This window comes from Melopsittacus undulatus, chromosome 4, assembly GCF_012275295.1.
Source record: "Melopsittacus undulatus isolate bMelUnd1 chromosome 4, bMelUnd1.mat.Z, whole genome shotgun sequence".
In the NCBI taxonomy this organism is placed as follows: Eukaryota; Metazoa; Chordata; class Aves; order Psittaciformes; family Psittaculidae; genus Melopsittacus; species Melopsittacus undulatus.
In genome coordinates this window covers 27,727,408-27,745,526 of record NC_047530.1, presented here as the reverse complement: position 1 = coordinate 27,745,526, position 18,119 = coordinate 27,727,408, and the positions used below count along the sequence as shown (strand labels likewise).

The 18,119-nt window shown below is 37.2% G+C and overlaps 1 protein-coding gene across 4 annotated transcripts in view; it reads right to left on the bottom strand.

The window, feature by feature from the left end:
* Window positions 1-963: 963 nt before the first annotated feature.
* The window catches only part of LOC101868540 (alpha-1-antitrypsin-like), a 40,791-nt gene continuing 23,635 nt past the window's right edge, over window positions 964-18,119 (bottom strand). For 2 of the 4 annotated variants that reach the window (XM_005149655.3, XM_031049462.2), the window contains exons 2-6: window positions 12,794-12,860; window positions 10,137-10,782; window positions 6,576-6,846; window positions 3,708-3,855; window positions 964-2,540 (exon numbers count right to left, since the gene is read on the bottom strand). In XM_005149655.3, coding sequence (XP_005149712.1) covers window positions 2,352-2,540; window positions 3,708-3,855; window positions 6,576-6,846; window positions 10,137-10,770 — 1,242 coding nt within the window. In that variant the 5' untranslated portion in view covers window positions 10,771-10,782; window positions 12,794-12,860 and the 3' untranslated portion in view covers window positions 964-2,351. The remainder of the gene's footprint in view (window positions 2,541-3,707; window positions 3,856-6,575; window positions 6,847-10,136; window positions 10,783-12,793; window positions 12,861-18,119) is intronic. The other 2 variants (XM_031049461.2, XM_031049463.2) reach the window with 1 other exon arrangement.

Here is an 18,119-nt window from a genome sequence, read left to right as displayed (position 1 = left end):
TGCCAGTATCCCACTTGAGCACTTCTTTTATATTTTGAACATCTATGGTTCTCTCGGGCTATTTGGCAAATACCTTTCTGAGGTATCTGAAGAAGAATGTATTATTATATGTTATTAGGCTGTAAGGTCTTTTTTTTTTTGCTCAAAGTTGTCCTTTTCTTATTACAGTTTTAGATTTATTATTGTGGGGTTGTTCTGCATAAATATGCCAATTTCTTTTTTTCTTTTTAAGTTAGTTTTTTTGGATTTACATACAAATGCATTATTATACATTTTTATGGGAAAGCAAACTGCAAGACCGAATTATTTCAGAAAACTGTGACCTAGCAAGATCTGCAGTGCCTCTAGGTCAATAAAAAATTAGGAAGGTTTGTAAGAACTGATAAAAAAGTACCCTTTGTCAAGGTTTGCTAGGGATCCAGTGATGTAATCAAGGCCAAATGAAACCAAATTGACCATATCTGGTTTTCAGTTTGGGAAAAACTATATTTATTCCTTATTGCCCAATGTGAATGCTGCACAGATGAGTCTTCAGCAATTTTTATTTGAAAGTGGGCTCCTCTACAAGAATTTTACAGCCTCTAAGGACTTTTCTGGTTTTCTTCCCATAATCTATTTTAAAAGTATGATCTAGATGGTCCATATTTTGTTTCTGGAATGACAGCAGCCACACATGCTGGTAAATAGCTATTAGAGGGAGTCAGGAGAGAGCTTTTTAGAAGAGAGGCAAGACACACACATGAAGCTACACAGAAGCTATTCAGAAATAACATACTATATGCTTAACAGGGATTTACTCAGGCCAAAGGCAGAGGGCTTTCTGAAGCTTACAGGCATTATTGTGCTGATGTAATGTATGTGAGAAGTATATTAATAAGTATTTGTTCACAGCTGTGAAAAAAACCTGCTTGAATCATACTCAAGTCTTAACTCTGAATTAAAAAAATAAATAGCAATATTAGAAACTTTTTAATGTCATGTTTATTCATTGTAGTTCTTCTACCATAGTACATTTGTCTGCATGTTTCAAGGCTATACAAAGACTGGTGTTAATTCTTAATACCTATTAACAGACTAACCCATTTTAGTCAATAATTTACCCCTCCTGCAACCAGAGATCAGATATATACCACGAACATGAACAAAGAAATAAAATAATGATAGAAGTTGTGAAAACAGAAGACAAAAAATAGGAAAGTAAACAAGAAAAAAAATAAATAAGCATGTGCATTATGGATGTGACTTAGTATTGTGTACCTTAATAGTAAAAACAGATCTTTATAATATTGTGGCTATACTAACCATGAAGTGGATGAGAAACAGAGTACCAATGTTGTATTACTGGGCAGTCTGGGAACAGAAGGGGTTACATCAAGAGACACAGGTGTCACTGATGCAGTATAGGTGTTACTGGTAGGGTGCTTGATCCTACAGACAATACTGGAATGGTGCTGACTACCATGGGTAATCTCCCAGGGCTAGATGATGATGGTACCTGGGGGGAAATGGTTTATGTTTCCTGCTGCTTAGGAGCTTCTATAAGCTGGTTTAGGTGCAGGCATAGGTTAGAAGTAGTCTTCTGGCTGCTCTGTGCTATCTGTATGATTCACAAAGGCTGGCACCAGGGCACTTCACTGAACTGCAGAGATATCATCTACCTCTTAATTTCTTAGACCCAATTCTTTGACATGGAACATTTGCCCTGAAATGAGCCTGGCCTATAAACCCTGATAGAAACAGTGGGTAGGCCAGTATACATCTGCAGGGGAAAAACACACCTTCTTTGTGACCCCTTTGCAGCAGCCTAACTGGAAGACAGCTGAAAGGCAAGTATGTTGTAGACTCACTGGACAACTATGGTACTGTGCAAGGTAGTAAGCATAATGCATGTTAAGATCTATGACAAATATAAACTTCATGTTGGTAGGAAAATGGGCACAAGTAGTAGAGTGCCGTAACTTGTACTCATTTGTCAGTCAATTCAAAAAAAAGGTGAGAAGGCAGCCATGAGGGAAGAAGCAGGCTTACACAACCCTCTCCACCCACATGCTCCTCATCTTCCCTGCTAGAAGATGTATATGTGCTGTCAGTATCACACAGGCCTATTTTGTCCCAGATCTAATGACAGTTCTGCCTGAATTCAACCTTCTTAAAAAAAAATAAAAAAAAAAACCAAGGCCCAAACAAATATGTAACTATGACAACTTAAACTGATGAAGAGTCTCATCTACAAAAAATAGTTAATAACATCAGTTAAGAGATGGAGAGCCCTCGGTAGCCATGCCATACTCATCAGGTCAAACACTTAATTTAACAGTGGTGATCACTGCATACTTAATATGTACATCAGCTTAATCTTTTTTCAGAGGGTTCACAATTTTTCCCATGAATAGTATATTGCTTTCCAAAGTTATGACCATTAGGAAGGGCCTGTTGAATGCAATCGTAGCTGGAACAGACATAGGCACTATTTCCATGCCTGTGGCTGCTGCCGCTTCAGTGCCAGTCTCATCCACCTTTACCACAGCTTTATGAATAGCCTGTGAACAAACAGACATGTTACAAATCAAGGCAGTACAAAACTAGGCAGCTAAATAACAGTTGTGGTAAAAGTACCCAAAGAAGTTACTGGTAAGAAGCAAGAACCAGATGTGAGTCCACTGCACAAAGACAGCAAAACTGGAAAAAAATTCAGCAAGTTGCCTGCAGCATAGCTTTCCTAGCAACAGAGAGAAGTTCAACCCTGGTGCAGGGGAAAGCCCCTGCTAGTGAAAACTTTTGCTTTGTTTTTTTTATTCTCTGCTCCCACCCATGCAGATATGTGGAGCTAGACTGAAGGTTAAGAGAGCACAACCATATTTAATTGTCTATTAAAAGTTCATATAGTTGAAGAATTAACATGCAGATTAGCACAGTGAATCGTATTCTGAAATTATGTTTCCCATGTTCCTTAATGTCTTGGAAGATATGGAAGCAAAGTAGAAGGGTGAGAAATGGAGGGCTAGAGCAGAGAAACATATGTTTTACCTGGCAAAATCAAGACATTCACAGACCCTAATTCATTAACTTCCACCTGAGGTCATAAGGATAGTTGTTTTGTTCATATTAGATAATGAAATTGTACTGACTGTCAGCTTTAAACTCTAGGTTTATCAAAGTGTGACTTATCTGTAGCTTTTGCCTGGGCCTGACACTAATGAGAGCTTGTTCATAGGCTTGAAGTCAAATGTTTTTAATAACTGCATTTTCTTTTCCCCCAAAGAGTTTAAAAGCAAGCATTGTTTTTCCTCTCCCCTCCCCTCCATAAAACATAAGTAGTGATACATCCTACAGCTCCCTACTTGTCCACAGGCAGGCTAAAGAAGGTAGACACAAACAGAAGCAGCAATATAATGACTGTAACAACTTGCTGCAGGAGGGTACCAAGGTGTGGACATGCGATGATTTGTTCATGTCTGTTTTATAAGGTTGCCCCATGCAGATCAAAAAGGCCTCCTAGATTATAAAATTACAGACTTGAAACCTGCTCCAGCTCAATTGCACTGACAGAGCAAGCAACATGGGCAAAATATTCTGTATGCCAACAGCTACCTTTTCATATGATGCAAAGCCTCTTTACATGAGTTTTGCATCATGAATAGTTGTAAAGGAAGTGATGTAAGTATCAGTAAACATGGTTTCGTAAACCAAAAAGCAGTATGACTTACCTGGGAAATTCTGTGCTGGGGCTGCCCAGTGATCCCAGACAGGTCAGCCTTATCAGTGAATACATCCATGATACCCATTTTATATAAGATATCTTTCAGGTTATATGTCCCATAGAGAGTGAATTTTGGAAGATACACATTTGCTGAGCTGCCAGAAAAGAAGCAAAAGAATATGGTGAAACTTTTTATCAGGTTTCATGGTATAAAACAGATTCCTGAGATACAAACACCATTTTGCTTTCTCCACAAAGACATTTTGCTTGCAGATTCTCTCTAGCCTAGGAGATGCATAATGATATTAATATGGGGAGAAGAAAAGGTTTATATGCTGGCAAGCTGCTTGAGAGGATAGGTTGTAGGTTGATGGCTGTCAGTCTGCTGTAAGCCAACACATGAAGAATGAGATTGACCTAGTGATCATTCAGCTCAATGGAATAGCTATACCTCCCTAAGGGACTTCATCTGACATTTTCAGAAGTTAGAGATACATTATGCATTCTGCAGGAAGCTCCTTCATCATGCCGGTTACTGAGGATGCAGAGGAATCATCTTGTGAAAAAGTGTTTCTTTCAGGTGTCTCATGCTGGGCACAAAAACTCCAACACATCCAAGTTCACTGGCTACTTTTGAAAGAAAAAAAAGAAAAAAGAAAGAAAAAGGTAGGCCTTGCGTGTTTATCATGTAAATCTGGGCAGAGATGTATGGGTGACGAAGTAGAAAACAAAATCACATTGACAGAATACGGCATATAGTTAGTCAATAGATAATACCTTTTATATGCCAAGACCAATGTCTGATTTTTTTTTTTGGGGGGGGGGGGGGCGTGGGAGAAAGGGACTAGTTTGCTGCTTTCCATAAAATTAATCAAAGTTCTATATTTCTGACTCATTCCTCCCTTGCTCTTTCAATCAGGACCTAACAATTCCTTTTCAAAGGTTAAAATCAACATTTACAACTAGATGCAGTATAATGAGACAAAGGTTAGTGATAATGCTGACAGAAGGTATTGTTTTCTGGTAAGAAAACAGGAGAACTTAATGAAGCAATCCAAAGAGCTAGTCATGTAGTGGACAAGTGGGAAGGCAAGGCCCCATACCTTCAGCTTAGCACAGCATTAAATGCCAGGTCTGGCTGGTACCAAAAAATGAAAGTGTTAGTGGATTGATAACAGGTGGGTGATCTTGTACTTGTCTAATTTCTGACTGTGCTGATTGCTGTTTCAAGGAGGATGTGTTGAATCATCTGCCTTGCTATTAAATAAAGACACTCATTCACAAGCCCCCACTTGCTTTCAACATGCAGGAAAGGGAAAGCCATATGCACACAATAACAATGCAAATGCAATAGTGCAGGAAACATTGGGATACACTTTTCAGAAGAGAAAGTGATGCTTTCTCCAGAGTTCAGCCATTAAATAGATCTCAGCTGCCTGTACTGGCAATACATTGACACTATCCCATGTTCAGCAACCGAGAGCTGTAAAAACATTCCTCTCAATGCCTCTGCAACTGTGACAATTTCAGTTTGCAGACAGAGAAACAGGGACAACACAGCTTGCCCAAAGTCCTTAAATAATTTCATATCTTACATCAAACCATCCATCAAGACCTCCCAGAGACTCCAAAAATAGCAAAGGCATCGGTTGCTCTGAAAACTTTAAGGAAAAGGAAGAGTTTGTGTCGTTAGTTTGCAAGAGAAAACAGCCATGATGAAAAACAGGGAGCTGCATGTCTTTCACAGTGATGCTTGCATATAAGACTTGCATCTTCCATTCATGGCTTTTAGGCATATTATTCCAGCTTTTGGAGGGGGGGGGGGAGAGTATGGAGAGAGGACATATAAATCCTTCCAATCACTACATTATTTGTCCTACTGTGATTTTAGTCACAAACCACATAGCTGTTCACAGAAGTTTCAAAACTGAAGGTGCACAGAGAATTGCATACTTTTTTCTGTCTTTTTAATGAAAAAATAGATAATTTTAGTAAGATTTAGCATTGAATCAGAGTTAAGAGTATGACATACTTTTCTGTATAAGGATGTCACTTTTGTCTTGAGAATTGTTCATCTAAAATATGATTTTCAAATATGTATGTAGGAAGGTTTTTAACATGACACATCAAATTCATGAATGAACACAAAGACTTGATTTTGCAAACATGTTTTGCCTATGCTTTTATACATACTTTGTCCCATCAAATGCTACCACTACACATGATACTGAATAGAAAGACTCTAAAGTTGTTTTTATAAAGCATATAACCTTTCTCTCTTCTAGTCTCAAAGTTACCTTGAAGTAAGTGTAGCTTTTTCCGATTTTGCCAGTCTTCAGAGAACCTGAATACAGTAGCTCTGTTATTTGTCACTCTTATTTATGTATATATTTATATGTATATTATATATACACACCTTTATACCCTTATAATTGAGCTTTGTCCTCACAATTCCCAAAAGTTGTTATTTCACCATTAAACATGCAATTATGGGTAACTCTCATAGACAGAAACAAAGAAAGAGACAAGAAAAAGGGCTGAAGGAAAGTGATAGGAATTTACTTATAAATGGGAAAAAGCAGAAGACATCTTCCCAAAAATGTAAGAAGTTTTAAGACAGAAACCTGAAAGCTATGGAGAGTTGAAGACGGAAAACAAAATGTGGAAACAGCAAAAGACCTAAAGCTGTGAAGGTTTTCATTTGTACTGAATGTGAAAACAGAGGGACACTAGAGAGCCAGATTTCAGCTTTGGTTAGTGACAATTCTTCTGTAGATTAAAACAGAATTAAAAATAGTATCCTGAATATGCCCAGCACATTGGAGCTGATGTGTTTCCTTGCCTACCACCTGAAACAAGAACTGCAGAATTTTACCTTTTTGAGACTAATGTCCTCCACCTTGACATACGTTCACAAGACAATCGTTTCTCCAACTTCTTCATTTTTCCTTGATCAGGCAGAACAAAAAATGCCGAAGCACCACCTTTGTAATCCATTTGCACCACAGTGGAAGACAGCTGTTCATCATAGCCGTGCTTGAACTGGCCCATTCCAAACATCATTGGGACTTCAACAGCCTTGTTCCCATCCACATAGAATTTGTTCTTCTTAGTGTATTTTGTATCAAAAGGTTTTTCCCATTGAGCTTGAAATATAAGAGGCACAGTTATGGGATATTTTGAGGACATGAAACCGTATAACTTTTCAGCATAGGACACATTCATAGATGACAGAAACTGGTACAGCTGGATCAGCTTCAAAAACAACCCAGTTTGCAATGAACACTTGACTTATTGAATACTCAGAATAATCTAATAGCAGTACACAGTAGGTAGACTGTGATGTAAAACATCTCTCAGAAATTACAGCAGGTTGCAATAGTTTCCATTTAGATGAGAATTCATGTGTTCTAGTGTGCTCTTTTCCTTCACGACAACAATTTTAAGAAGCCTATAAAGCCCTCTTATGATGCAGCCTTTATCTCTTTTCTTTATTCCCACGCCCAAGTAGACTTGTAAAGAGTGACATGAGGGATGAATTCTCCATAGAAATGAAGGAATTCAAGTTATTTGCAGAGAGAAGGGTTTTATATCTCTCTCTAATTTATGACAAATAAATTCATATATAAATTAAGTTTATCAGACTGCTGGGTTAAAAACCAAACCAACAACAGAAACCTTTTGAACTGTCTGGAGTGCTTACAATATTAAATTTTCAAAAACGAGTTGCTAGACATAGTGAAACAAACTGTCTACACTGAAAATCTGAAAGATTCTTAGCCTCAGCAGAAAGGAATATCTAACCCAAATTCTAGCCATCAACCTCATCTGTTTCAGAGGCTGAGCAGATTAAAAAATGAGGAAAACTTGGGGGATGGGGACTGTTTGGTTGTTTCTTAAGAAAGCAATGTTACTCTGTAGTAAATTTTGCCTTCTAGAACAAACCTAACTTTTAATCAATTGCAGTAGGTAAAAGTAGAGCCATAATGCAAAAATAAGTGCTATCAAGGAAACCATGAAACAAGATGCAACACCTTTTGATCTCGGATTTCTATTTGAACAATGATTACTAGGCAGCTTGGTACAAATGGAAGAAATGTCATCTGCTGTTTCCACCATCTGTAAAATAGGCATAAGCAGTACTTATTTGGTATTTGGAAAGAGTAAAATTAGATTTAGATAGTGCATGTCTTGGGCTCCGAAAATATAAATTAACATCTAACAATAACCTGGAGATGGGAAAAAATGATCGTTTTATGGTTCTTCATTAACAGTGATGTATTCTACCACCAGGCGTAAAATAGGCAGGATTTCTGCCTTGATATGCTTAAGAAAAGAAAAAAAAAAAGAACAATGAACCACAGAAACATGAAGGACACAAGACCTGAAACACTCAAACAATCTTGATCTAGTGCTCAACTCAGTTCAAAAAGAACTTTGCTTGATTAAAAATTGAATAGGGTGTTAGGATTTAGCACACAGATTAGACAGAGATGATATTCCTTAATCCTTTTCTCCTGTTTCAAAGGAATTCTTATTTCTTCGCTCTCCTATCTCTTAGCAGACTACCTTATAGGGATGGCACCTTTCTCAAATACTTCATAGTGTTTAAGTTGAAAAAATGAACCTCAAAGTATGATGCTTTATGGTAACCAGGTTGCCCAGGTCATGATAAGGAACTGATGTGTACCAGAGTGGAATAGCATGCCCACTGGCTGATGGACAGTAAAATATTGCCAAATTTTGTCCTTAGGGAATGACTTCTACACTACAATATACTGTAAAAAAGGGGTAGGCGAGTCACCAGTACTGTGCAAGGAAGGTTCTAATGCACAGAGAATGGGCAAGAGCCTAGAAGTATAGACTGGTTATAGAGGTACTTGAGCTTTAATAATCCTATCCAGGTTAATCCCAGCCTCTAGATCAAGTAATGGTAAGTTACTCTCAATGTCAAGATAAAAATACTTTTTATAATGTTTCTATTAATGCTATTCTTTATCCTATTTTCTTTAAAACTCAAGAGCTGAAACTGAATCTCCCCCATCTTTTGGAGCAACTGGGAAATTATTTCAGTAATAAAACCCACTTATCTTTAGAACATGTAAAAGTTATTCGTAATACAAAGTTATCTTTAACACAAGGTTTCTCAGGCTTCTGACCTAATTGGGCTACTAAATGTACTGCTCCTTCTTCAAACATGTTTCAAAGAAAAATCAACAGCTATTTTGCCTGGTTTGAAAGATGGGCCTGATGCTAAATAAAAACCTACTTTGAAAACAGTATTTAAGACAAACAGGTATGTGTTCAAGGGAATTAAGAAACATCAATCATCTATATTTCAAACAGTTTAATTTAGCTGTGACCAGATCTTGAGAGCCTAATGCAGGGAGCATAAACACATATAAAAAGCAAAACAAAACAAAAATATGGTTGTGAATTACTTTCAGGGGAAGCCTCACACTGGAGAGGACAGTGGAAGCATCCCAAGGTTAACAGTTTAAAAAAAATTGTACCTCTTTTAAAAGAGTAGCATTTCTGCTACACCACCTCTGTTTCAAATCAAAAGCTAATGATATTTTTATCGAATAAATTACAGAATATTGTTTTTTTTCTGACTACAATTTCTTTGGTTTTATAATACAATAAAATAAGAGAGAGAAGGTTTGAAAGAAGACATAGTATCTGATTATGTCTGATTGATCCTTACAGCCTTGTTTCTCCTTATTAGATAAGCAGTCTGAAAAGCTTAGAGAGGATCTGTAGACTGTGTCTAAGCTGACTGCACAAGTTAATTTAGAAAAACAAGCTTATTGTCACTAGGCTTCTATCTAATATTGGTGAGTCCACCTCTTCACTGAAAAATATTAAAAAATGTTAATAAAAAAAAAGGTTGAAACTTTGTGCCTCTAGACACACAAGAAAAACAGCTGTACTATTGATAAGGACACAGTTAGTAAAAAAGAAAATGAGGAAAACATGAGTGTGAAACTAAAGCTGCTGTTACATGTTTAGCTTTGGATACATGAACATACTCAGTAATAGCAAAACTATAGAGTAAACATATTTTCTTTCAGGTAAGATGTTAAGTTTTATTTTAACAGTGTTCTTTTAATTTTAATTTACTTCCAAACTAGGACTAGATATTTTACTTAAGAATGCCTTCTTCAAAGTAAATTTCACTTAATCCTCATCAGGAAAGAAATATGTGTATTGAAATATATAGGAAAATTTGCCTTAAATCTTGCTGAGAATGATCATCACTGTTAAGCAGAACATAATTTCCAAAATCTTTGTTCATAATTAAGTGTAAAGGAGGACCAAAAGGAAAACAAGATGTGAGTCCCTCTGCAAAACCATGTTGTAAAATCACGTAAAGTCCAAGACTGATCTCAGGAAATAATATGTTAAGTAGGAGAGTATGATAAATATATCTTACCGTTAAAATAAATATAGCTAATAAGGAGAATTTCAGTAAGTGGATCGAGGTTATTTATAAGGTCCTTGATTTTCCCATTGGTTCTTGCAGCTACGTATTCGTTGATCTTTACCTGGGCTTGATCAGCCCTCTTGAAGTTCATAGGATAAGCTTCTCCTTCATAGAAGTTTCTGAGATTACCTAAAAATTTATCTTGTGGCTTCAGTCTGTCAAGTACAAACAGGACATTTCCCATATTCAGCTGTAACCCCTCATTTTTTCTGTTTACCATATTCATGAGTTGGCGATAACCTTCATGTATTTCATTTTCAGAAATCTCACGTGGGTTAAAGCTAAGGACCCTAAGAATCTGTGACAGTGTGTCTGATCTGGCACCCAGAGTCAGCATTGCAAAGGCAGTAGAGATGCTCAAAGGAGAGAAGAAAACATTTCCACTGTTTTGTTGAGAAGAAATCTCTTTGTAGAAACAACATGCGAACTGACAAACACTGTTCCCTACAATGAGCTGTGGCTTATTTCGGTTTTCTTGGCCTCTTTGATTTTGATTTCTTACACCTTGGTTATTAGGCTCATAGCAATAACTGTTGGAATGAATCCAAACAATTAAAAGACTTAGGAAAAATAAGATCTTCATGTTTCTATGACTCTGTAAAAGAAGAAAACAAAATGACATTTGGCTAAAAAAATCGTTTCACCTTGTTCTTAGCATTAAGTCAATCTGTTCACTGTACAGAGCTAGCTTGGTACCAGTGATTCCAAGCCATTCAAATTCAGGAATATCAGCTTTCTATTTCAAGGAAGCAGACTCTGGAAAATTACTCAACCTACTGAAGAAGTTATGAAAGAGTAAAAATTAAAGTCAAAGAGTGATGAAGTAATACCAAATACGCCCTCATTAAGGTTAGGCTACAATTCCTTTGAAACTGTTCTGTACCCAGTGCTCTGTTCTCAGTGTGGCTTTAAGTGATAAAAAGCTGTAAGCAAAAAAGTACAGGTCTACAGAGCAGAAAGTAAGAGATCGAGTCAAGACTAGTCAATTAGATTTAGGAAGATGAAAAATCAAATCAGAAGAAAGGCACAATATTACTCCTTTGTGAGAAGTAAAATATTACATATTTTTGACTGAGCTGGGTGTAAATGTATAGGCAGGGACCAGAGAGAAAGTAAATACATTTGTTAATGAGGACGTGATGAACTATTATGGTGCTTAAATAAAGTTTGAACAATTGAGCACCATTAAAAAACAAAACAAAACAAAAAGAAAGCAAACAAGCACCCCCCCATAACAATAAAAAACAAAAACAAAACAAAAACAAATAAAATCAAACTTCCACATACCTAACAGAAGAGAGAAAAATGCTTTGAGCAATTAGGAAGATATCAAAACCCTGGAAATACAGTGTTGATCACTAAGTAAGAGAAAATCAGCACCCATGTAGAAAAGTAAATGGAAACAAGCGTGCCTATTGCATGCGAAGACATGTCCAGCTCAATGACTGAATCAAATAACATAAAAATAATAATAATAAAAAAGAGGAAACTTTGGAACAATCATGGTGTTTATCATCAGAAAGCTAGCAAAAAGTGGTTTTGGCAGAAAAAGCTGCAATCGTAAAAAGACGGATGAGTGAATTCTGAAGGAATAAAGATACTAAAAGATGCAGATAGAACAGGAAAGCATTTTCTAAAGCAGCATGGAAACCATTCATTTCACATCTGTGGCAATACTTTTAACTCTATAAATTAACACTGTACTACACTTGGTCCACCTACTTTTGTCAACAGAAAGAAGAAAAAAGATGTGGAATATCTGGAAATCCAGAACATCTTCCTCTGATACATAATCACTTTATCTACAGAATCTTTATAAAATAAAGTACTCTTTAGAGGAAAATGTAAGGATTTTCAAAGGGGAAAAATACTTTAGGTTTCTGATTTGTAGTGAGAAATGGTATTCAGACTCTGCCCTGTAAAATCATTGAATCCTTACCAGCTCCCACCATGACCCTATATTTGTGTTCAGTTTCCAGTGTCTTCATTCTCTAAAATCCATTGAATTCAGAATGTTGATCTCTGATTTAATAATATATGGTATATACATATATATTATATATATATACTATAAATATTCCTTAATTCACACCTCATTAATATTATAGTTATAGCAATACTACTATTTCTTGAGGGACCTAAGACCCATGATAAACCACTTTCAGACAGTTCACTTTCGTATCTAGAACACATTTAAATTTGACCTCTTTGATTTGTTTGTGATTTGCTCCACCATCACTCTTACTCCAGTTTTATCCACAGTTTTTTTCAAACTCTCTAGAAGCTTTAGGGAGCAATCCTCAAGTCCCTACTTCCATTTCATTTAATTTCATGCCATATATTTGTTATTATCATCCATTTACTTCATTTAACTCTCTAAATCATTCAGAGATGCAGTTTTCCTAAAGAGTTATACCGTACAAACATGCCTATCTCACAGAGGATTTACCTTTTTATTTAAAAAACCAAAAGCATAACAAAACAATAAAAAAGCTTTAAACTGTAACTTGAATACGAATGTGGTAATTTCTCAACCAATTATTCAAAACTGTTTCCTTCACATAATGTTTGACAATTTTTCCACAGAAAAAAAATTCATTACTTACAAAAAGTCAAAAGGGTCCTGTTGTATTCACCAGATCTGCACAGGTCCTTGCTCAGTTGTTTATGCTGCTGAACACAAAGCAGGGTATCCTCTAGTAAAGGTTAAGATCATCCAAGAGCTGTGACTCACACATTATAATTTTAGAGATTAGGTAGTGCAAACAATGTTGAAACTAGTTTTACTGGACACCTAACTTTGCTGAATATATGTTTCACACGTGACTTCTTATTATTCATGACTATCTGATCGCCCTGGTTAGATTCAAAGCAACTTTCTTCAAAATGAATCTACTGTTTCTTAATATCAAACATTCATACACATCTTAGTTGCCCAAATCTACTATTTTATGAACAAAAGAGTCATCAGAGGTAGTAACTACAAAGAAATATCTTGAATATAATTTCCAGTGACTATAGCATTGTTGTCACTAAGGCAAGAGGACAAGGCTTGATGCACTGGGACAATGTGAATTTTTGTGACATAGTCTTCTTGTCTTCTGCACATCCATGCCTGGGCTTGATTATCTCCAGATGAAGCCAGTGATGATTTGAAAAGATGTAGGGCTTAAGACACCATTCTGCTACATTAACAAATGCTGCTGTAAATGTGCCTGACTATCTACTCCCACACAGGGAAGCTGCTGGCAACAAGAGCTGTGATAGCAACTGCTGGGCCACTTGCATGACCCTGTGCCTGGGAAGAAGGAATGTGGCTGGGTTGCCATAACACAAAGGTGATCCCAGTTACAAGCATGGCCTGGGGACAGGGGGCGGAAGCCTAAGAACATGGGTGTTAAATAGAGCAAGTCTTTACACCAGCTTACTATCTTGTGACCTGGGACATAGGGAGCAGGCCCCTCAGATCATGTGCCAAGTTCAGCTGGGTCAGATTCGACAGCCTGGTATGCTGTGCTCCACTCATTACAGCAAATTCCTGCAACTCTGGGGCAAGCTGATGGGCACAACATGACAGAAACATTGAAGAAGGGAACTCTGGAGACCTTATAGAGCAACCCTTTGCTCAAAGCAGGGTCAGTTACAGCGAGTTTCTCATAATAGAGTCCAGCTGGGTTTTGACTTCTTCCACAATAGATGGAGATTCCACAATATGTCTGGGCAACCTGATTCAGTGTTCAATGACACTTCACTACAATAGTTTTTTTCTCTACATTTAAATGTAATTTCTTGTATTTTAATTTGTACTCATTCCCCCTTGTACTGTCACTGGATGCCATTGAGAAGAAGCAATCTCTTTCTTTCCTCCTTCCATCAGAAATCAGATACACATTGGTAAGATACCCACAGGCCTTTTCTTCTCTGGGCCAACCAGTTCCAGCTCTCTCAGCCTCTCCTCAATATCCTAGCTGCTACAAACCCTCAATCACATTTATGGCACTTTACTGGGGTCAATCTACTATGCCCCAGTCCTTTGTGCCCTGAGAAGCACAGCACTGGGTGCAGCACTTCAGGTGCTTAGATCAGGGATGAGTAGAGAGGAAGGATCACTTGCCTTGACCTGCTGGTGATGCACTTCTTAATGCAGCTCAAGATGTTGGCTGCATTTTCTGCAAAAGGTTGCTGCTGAGTCATGGATTACTTGGTGTTGAGCAGAAATCTCAAACCCCCAAGTATGGCATCTCATGTCTCCATTTCTAAAATTAGATAATTTCTCTCATTTTCTCTTCAAATTGCAAGGATTTCTGGGGAGGGACCAACCCTTCTTATACACAGACTAGACGGAATGTTGATCTCCATGCTGTGTATAAGCCTGGTTGTAACACTAACCACAGCAATAACTCAGCAACATTTTCTGGGAGGCAAAGTTGCAACCAGTGAAAGTTGTTGATTATTACAACCTATCAAGCAACTCAATAGACTGAAAGAAAACTCTCTTAAACAAGTTGCTTATGAACTAAAGCTTGAGAAATAGAAGGCTTTGAGACAGTATGCTGGACTCTCACATGGTATGTTCTTCACAGATGGCCTCACCTGAAAGAGATACAATTTTCACTTTTTCTTCTATACAAGCCAAGAATCTCACTTAGAACTAACTTTAAATAATGGGCTGCAGTTTTCAAGGTACATAAAAACTGATTTCTGATGAAGGAAGGAAGAAAGCCCAATTAAATATAGACGCCATACTAATGACAAGGTGATGGATGAATGACTAAGCTAGATTTGAACACACCTAAACCACACCTTGGGACACTTGCAGGAGAAAGCCTGTTACTGAACATGGAAAAGCCCGCCCTGCAATTGGAAAGAAAGCAGAGAAAATCAATACAGGATCAATTTATATTAATAATGCAAAACTCTGGACAGAAGTATCAAAGCAAGTCCAAACTTGTTTTTAATGTGTTTCCAGTGTCAAGCTATGAGAGGAAGGTGTAAAAAAAGATAACTGTTCCTAATCCAACTGCATAATTTCTGTATGTCATGAAAAAGTTTCAATTACTATAAACAATCTATAACTATAAGCGGAATACTGATTTACAAAGATTTCAGCCATTATGTTTAGGTTTGAAGACTGGGATATTCCAGGGTAATGTTGAATGTGTTGAAGATATGACATGGATAGTGAACATGAAATTCCCTCACATGCACTGGAGACTTTTCTAAAACAGAGAAAGCTTGTAACAGAGCCAGCACTGAATTGTTTTTATGTGCTTAATCCCCAGCTGGCAAAATTTAGTGTAAATACATCTACTTTGAGCAAAGAGGTTTAAAGAGGTTTGTTTATGAAAGGTTCCTCTTTCTGCTATACCCAGTAACCACTGGTGGCACGAGCAGGGAATTCTACTGCATAAGCAAGGCCCAGAGCCTCTCCTTAGCCTGTGCTAAACCACAGATACCAGGTGTGTATATACTTCAAAGAGATGGAAGAATCTGTTAATTTGTTGTCCCATTGAAACTAAAGCACTTCCTCATAACTATAATTAAAAAGGGAGGCAACAGGGACTGCAAAACAAATTTATATTAAGTTGTACTTTTCCGGAGCTGGCAGTACTTTCTCTAGAAAATATAATATGGGAGAGTGTTCAGATTATGCAACCTGTGAAGTGTGATCCATCTGATTTAGGACCTCTATTTCCCTGCAATAACAAAAATACAGCGTTTTATAAAGGATTCACATCTTGAAGGATTTCTCAAAAACTATGGCTCACTAGGTAGGGTGCTATTAGAGATGACCTACAGAGATAGAAAGCACCCCAAGGCAGCTCTGTTAAGTTACGGAACTTTTCACAATCCCTTTAGTCCCAGGATTTCCTACCAGTAAATCCATTTCACCACACAAAAAAAAAACAGGTTGAAGAATTGAGCAAACTATCAGTGATTGAGTTAGCTTGGAGTGGACTGGCACCTCCAGAAAACATACAGCTATATTCTTTATGGTTCTGAAACTATGTGAAGCATTTCTCCACCTGGGAACATTACCCTCACAGCCTCTTTGGGATAGAATCACACTGGCATGCAGTGTTTGAGTCAAACAGAATAGATTTGCCTGTATTAATCTCTCTTTAAAAATTATAGGGAAACAAAAATACAAGTGATTGACAAACACCACCACCACCCCCCAAAGGCTGAACTATTCATTTTCTTCAATGTCTCGGTTTTATTTCCAAAGATCTTTCTCAGTCTCTCAATCCTTTCTCATCACTCTGTCTTTTCCAACAGCAGCCCGTACACTTATGTCCCTAAGCATCCCTATCCGTGATTCCCTTAACTTTCAATTTTCTTCTCCTGAGCCCCCAGATATAAATTCACACTTTTCCTACATTCACTCTTGAAGGACCTGTGCTAGTCACAAGCAAATACACACACCTTACGTTTTCACATTTCCCAGATACACTTTGTGATACTTTACCTATCACTGAAAATGCACAGCTGTAGCTAAAGACAAGCAACTGTTTTTTTACAAAGTTTTTCCTGAATTAGGTCACTATTCTCAAATCCAGCCGTGTTTTGTCAGAATGAGAACACCTTTCAGGAAAAGGGCAGAAGTGGGTATGGCTTGGCAGCTCTTCTCTCTCTTGCCCAGCTTCCCACCTTTTTTATTCTGGAGAGGAGGTAGGGAAGTATCCCAGCAGGTTTACTGCTCATGTCTTCTTCTCAAAGCCAGGGAATTGTTTTTGCCATGAATTTAGCTTCTTTAATCCTCAGCAAGTACTTCAGTTAAACATGTTTTTTCTGCTACAAAACAAAACTCCTTTTTCTCTTCCCAAGCAGTCTGTGAATCACTGTCCCACACTTCTTATGTTCTGCAATTTTAACAGCTTGCTTCTGCAAATTTTCTTTGATCTGCTTTTGGTAGAATTTTACAGCTTTTAGGTTTCTGTCTGCTGAGAAAATCCACGTAAGACCATTTTCCTCTTAGTTTCAACAACCACATTGTCCTAAAACACTAACACCTTGATAGCAGAAACTGAAGTTAGTGGCTTTCTGCTGTTAGTCTTTATTACCAGCTCTTGCCATTTCAAATAATAGAGGAGACAAAAAGACTGCAGAAAATAAAATCCCCCTATATTCAAATTGAGATTCACAGCTGATCACAAAAAGAAAATTCTCAATATTAAATGAATAAACCACACAGGGACAACCATCCCAAGAATATCTTAATTTCTTTTTTTTTTCTTTCTTGAGGTTTGACTTCTATTCTGAATGGCTTACTCAAAATAAACAAAACTGAAGAATTTCATTTCCTGCACAGATAGTTAGACTGGCAGCAATCCTGAACTAGAGTACTCTTCTGTCACAGTAAAAACATGTCAGACACTAGTATGTTTTTCATCAATGAATCTCAAGGTGCTTCATATCATCAAAGAAATATCAACAGCCATTTTGTAGAAAACATGCAGACAACAGCTTACTCTTGTCAGCACAAACAGCAGAAACTAGGCAAAAGGATGACAGTCATCATGAGATCATTTTTTTGGTTTTGGACAAGATCAAGTTCTTATGCATTTGGTTAAATGCTGGCTTATCTGAATACAGTATAATACCAATTATCTAAATACTCTGGAAACAGATGTAAAAATTTAGTTATCAACTATTGCTCATTCAATGTATTTGGAGTCATTTGATTAATTATATCTTCTTGTGGATGCAAGGGGAAACAAGACAGTCTAACCTAACCTTCAGCATAATACTTCCTCTAACTACTTCTGCTAGACGTGCAGTGAGACACCAGAGATTATGACCAGAGGAGGGCAAGTAAGAAGCTGTGTCTCAGAAAGGAGGAAGCACTTTTCTCCGTGTAGAACTGAAACATGGAGAGGAGACTTTTCACTGTGGGTTTAAAGGGGAAATAAAACTAAGAAAAGAGCTGTG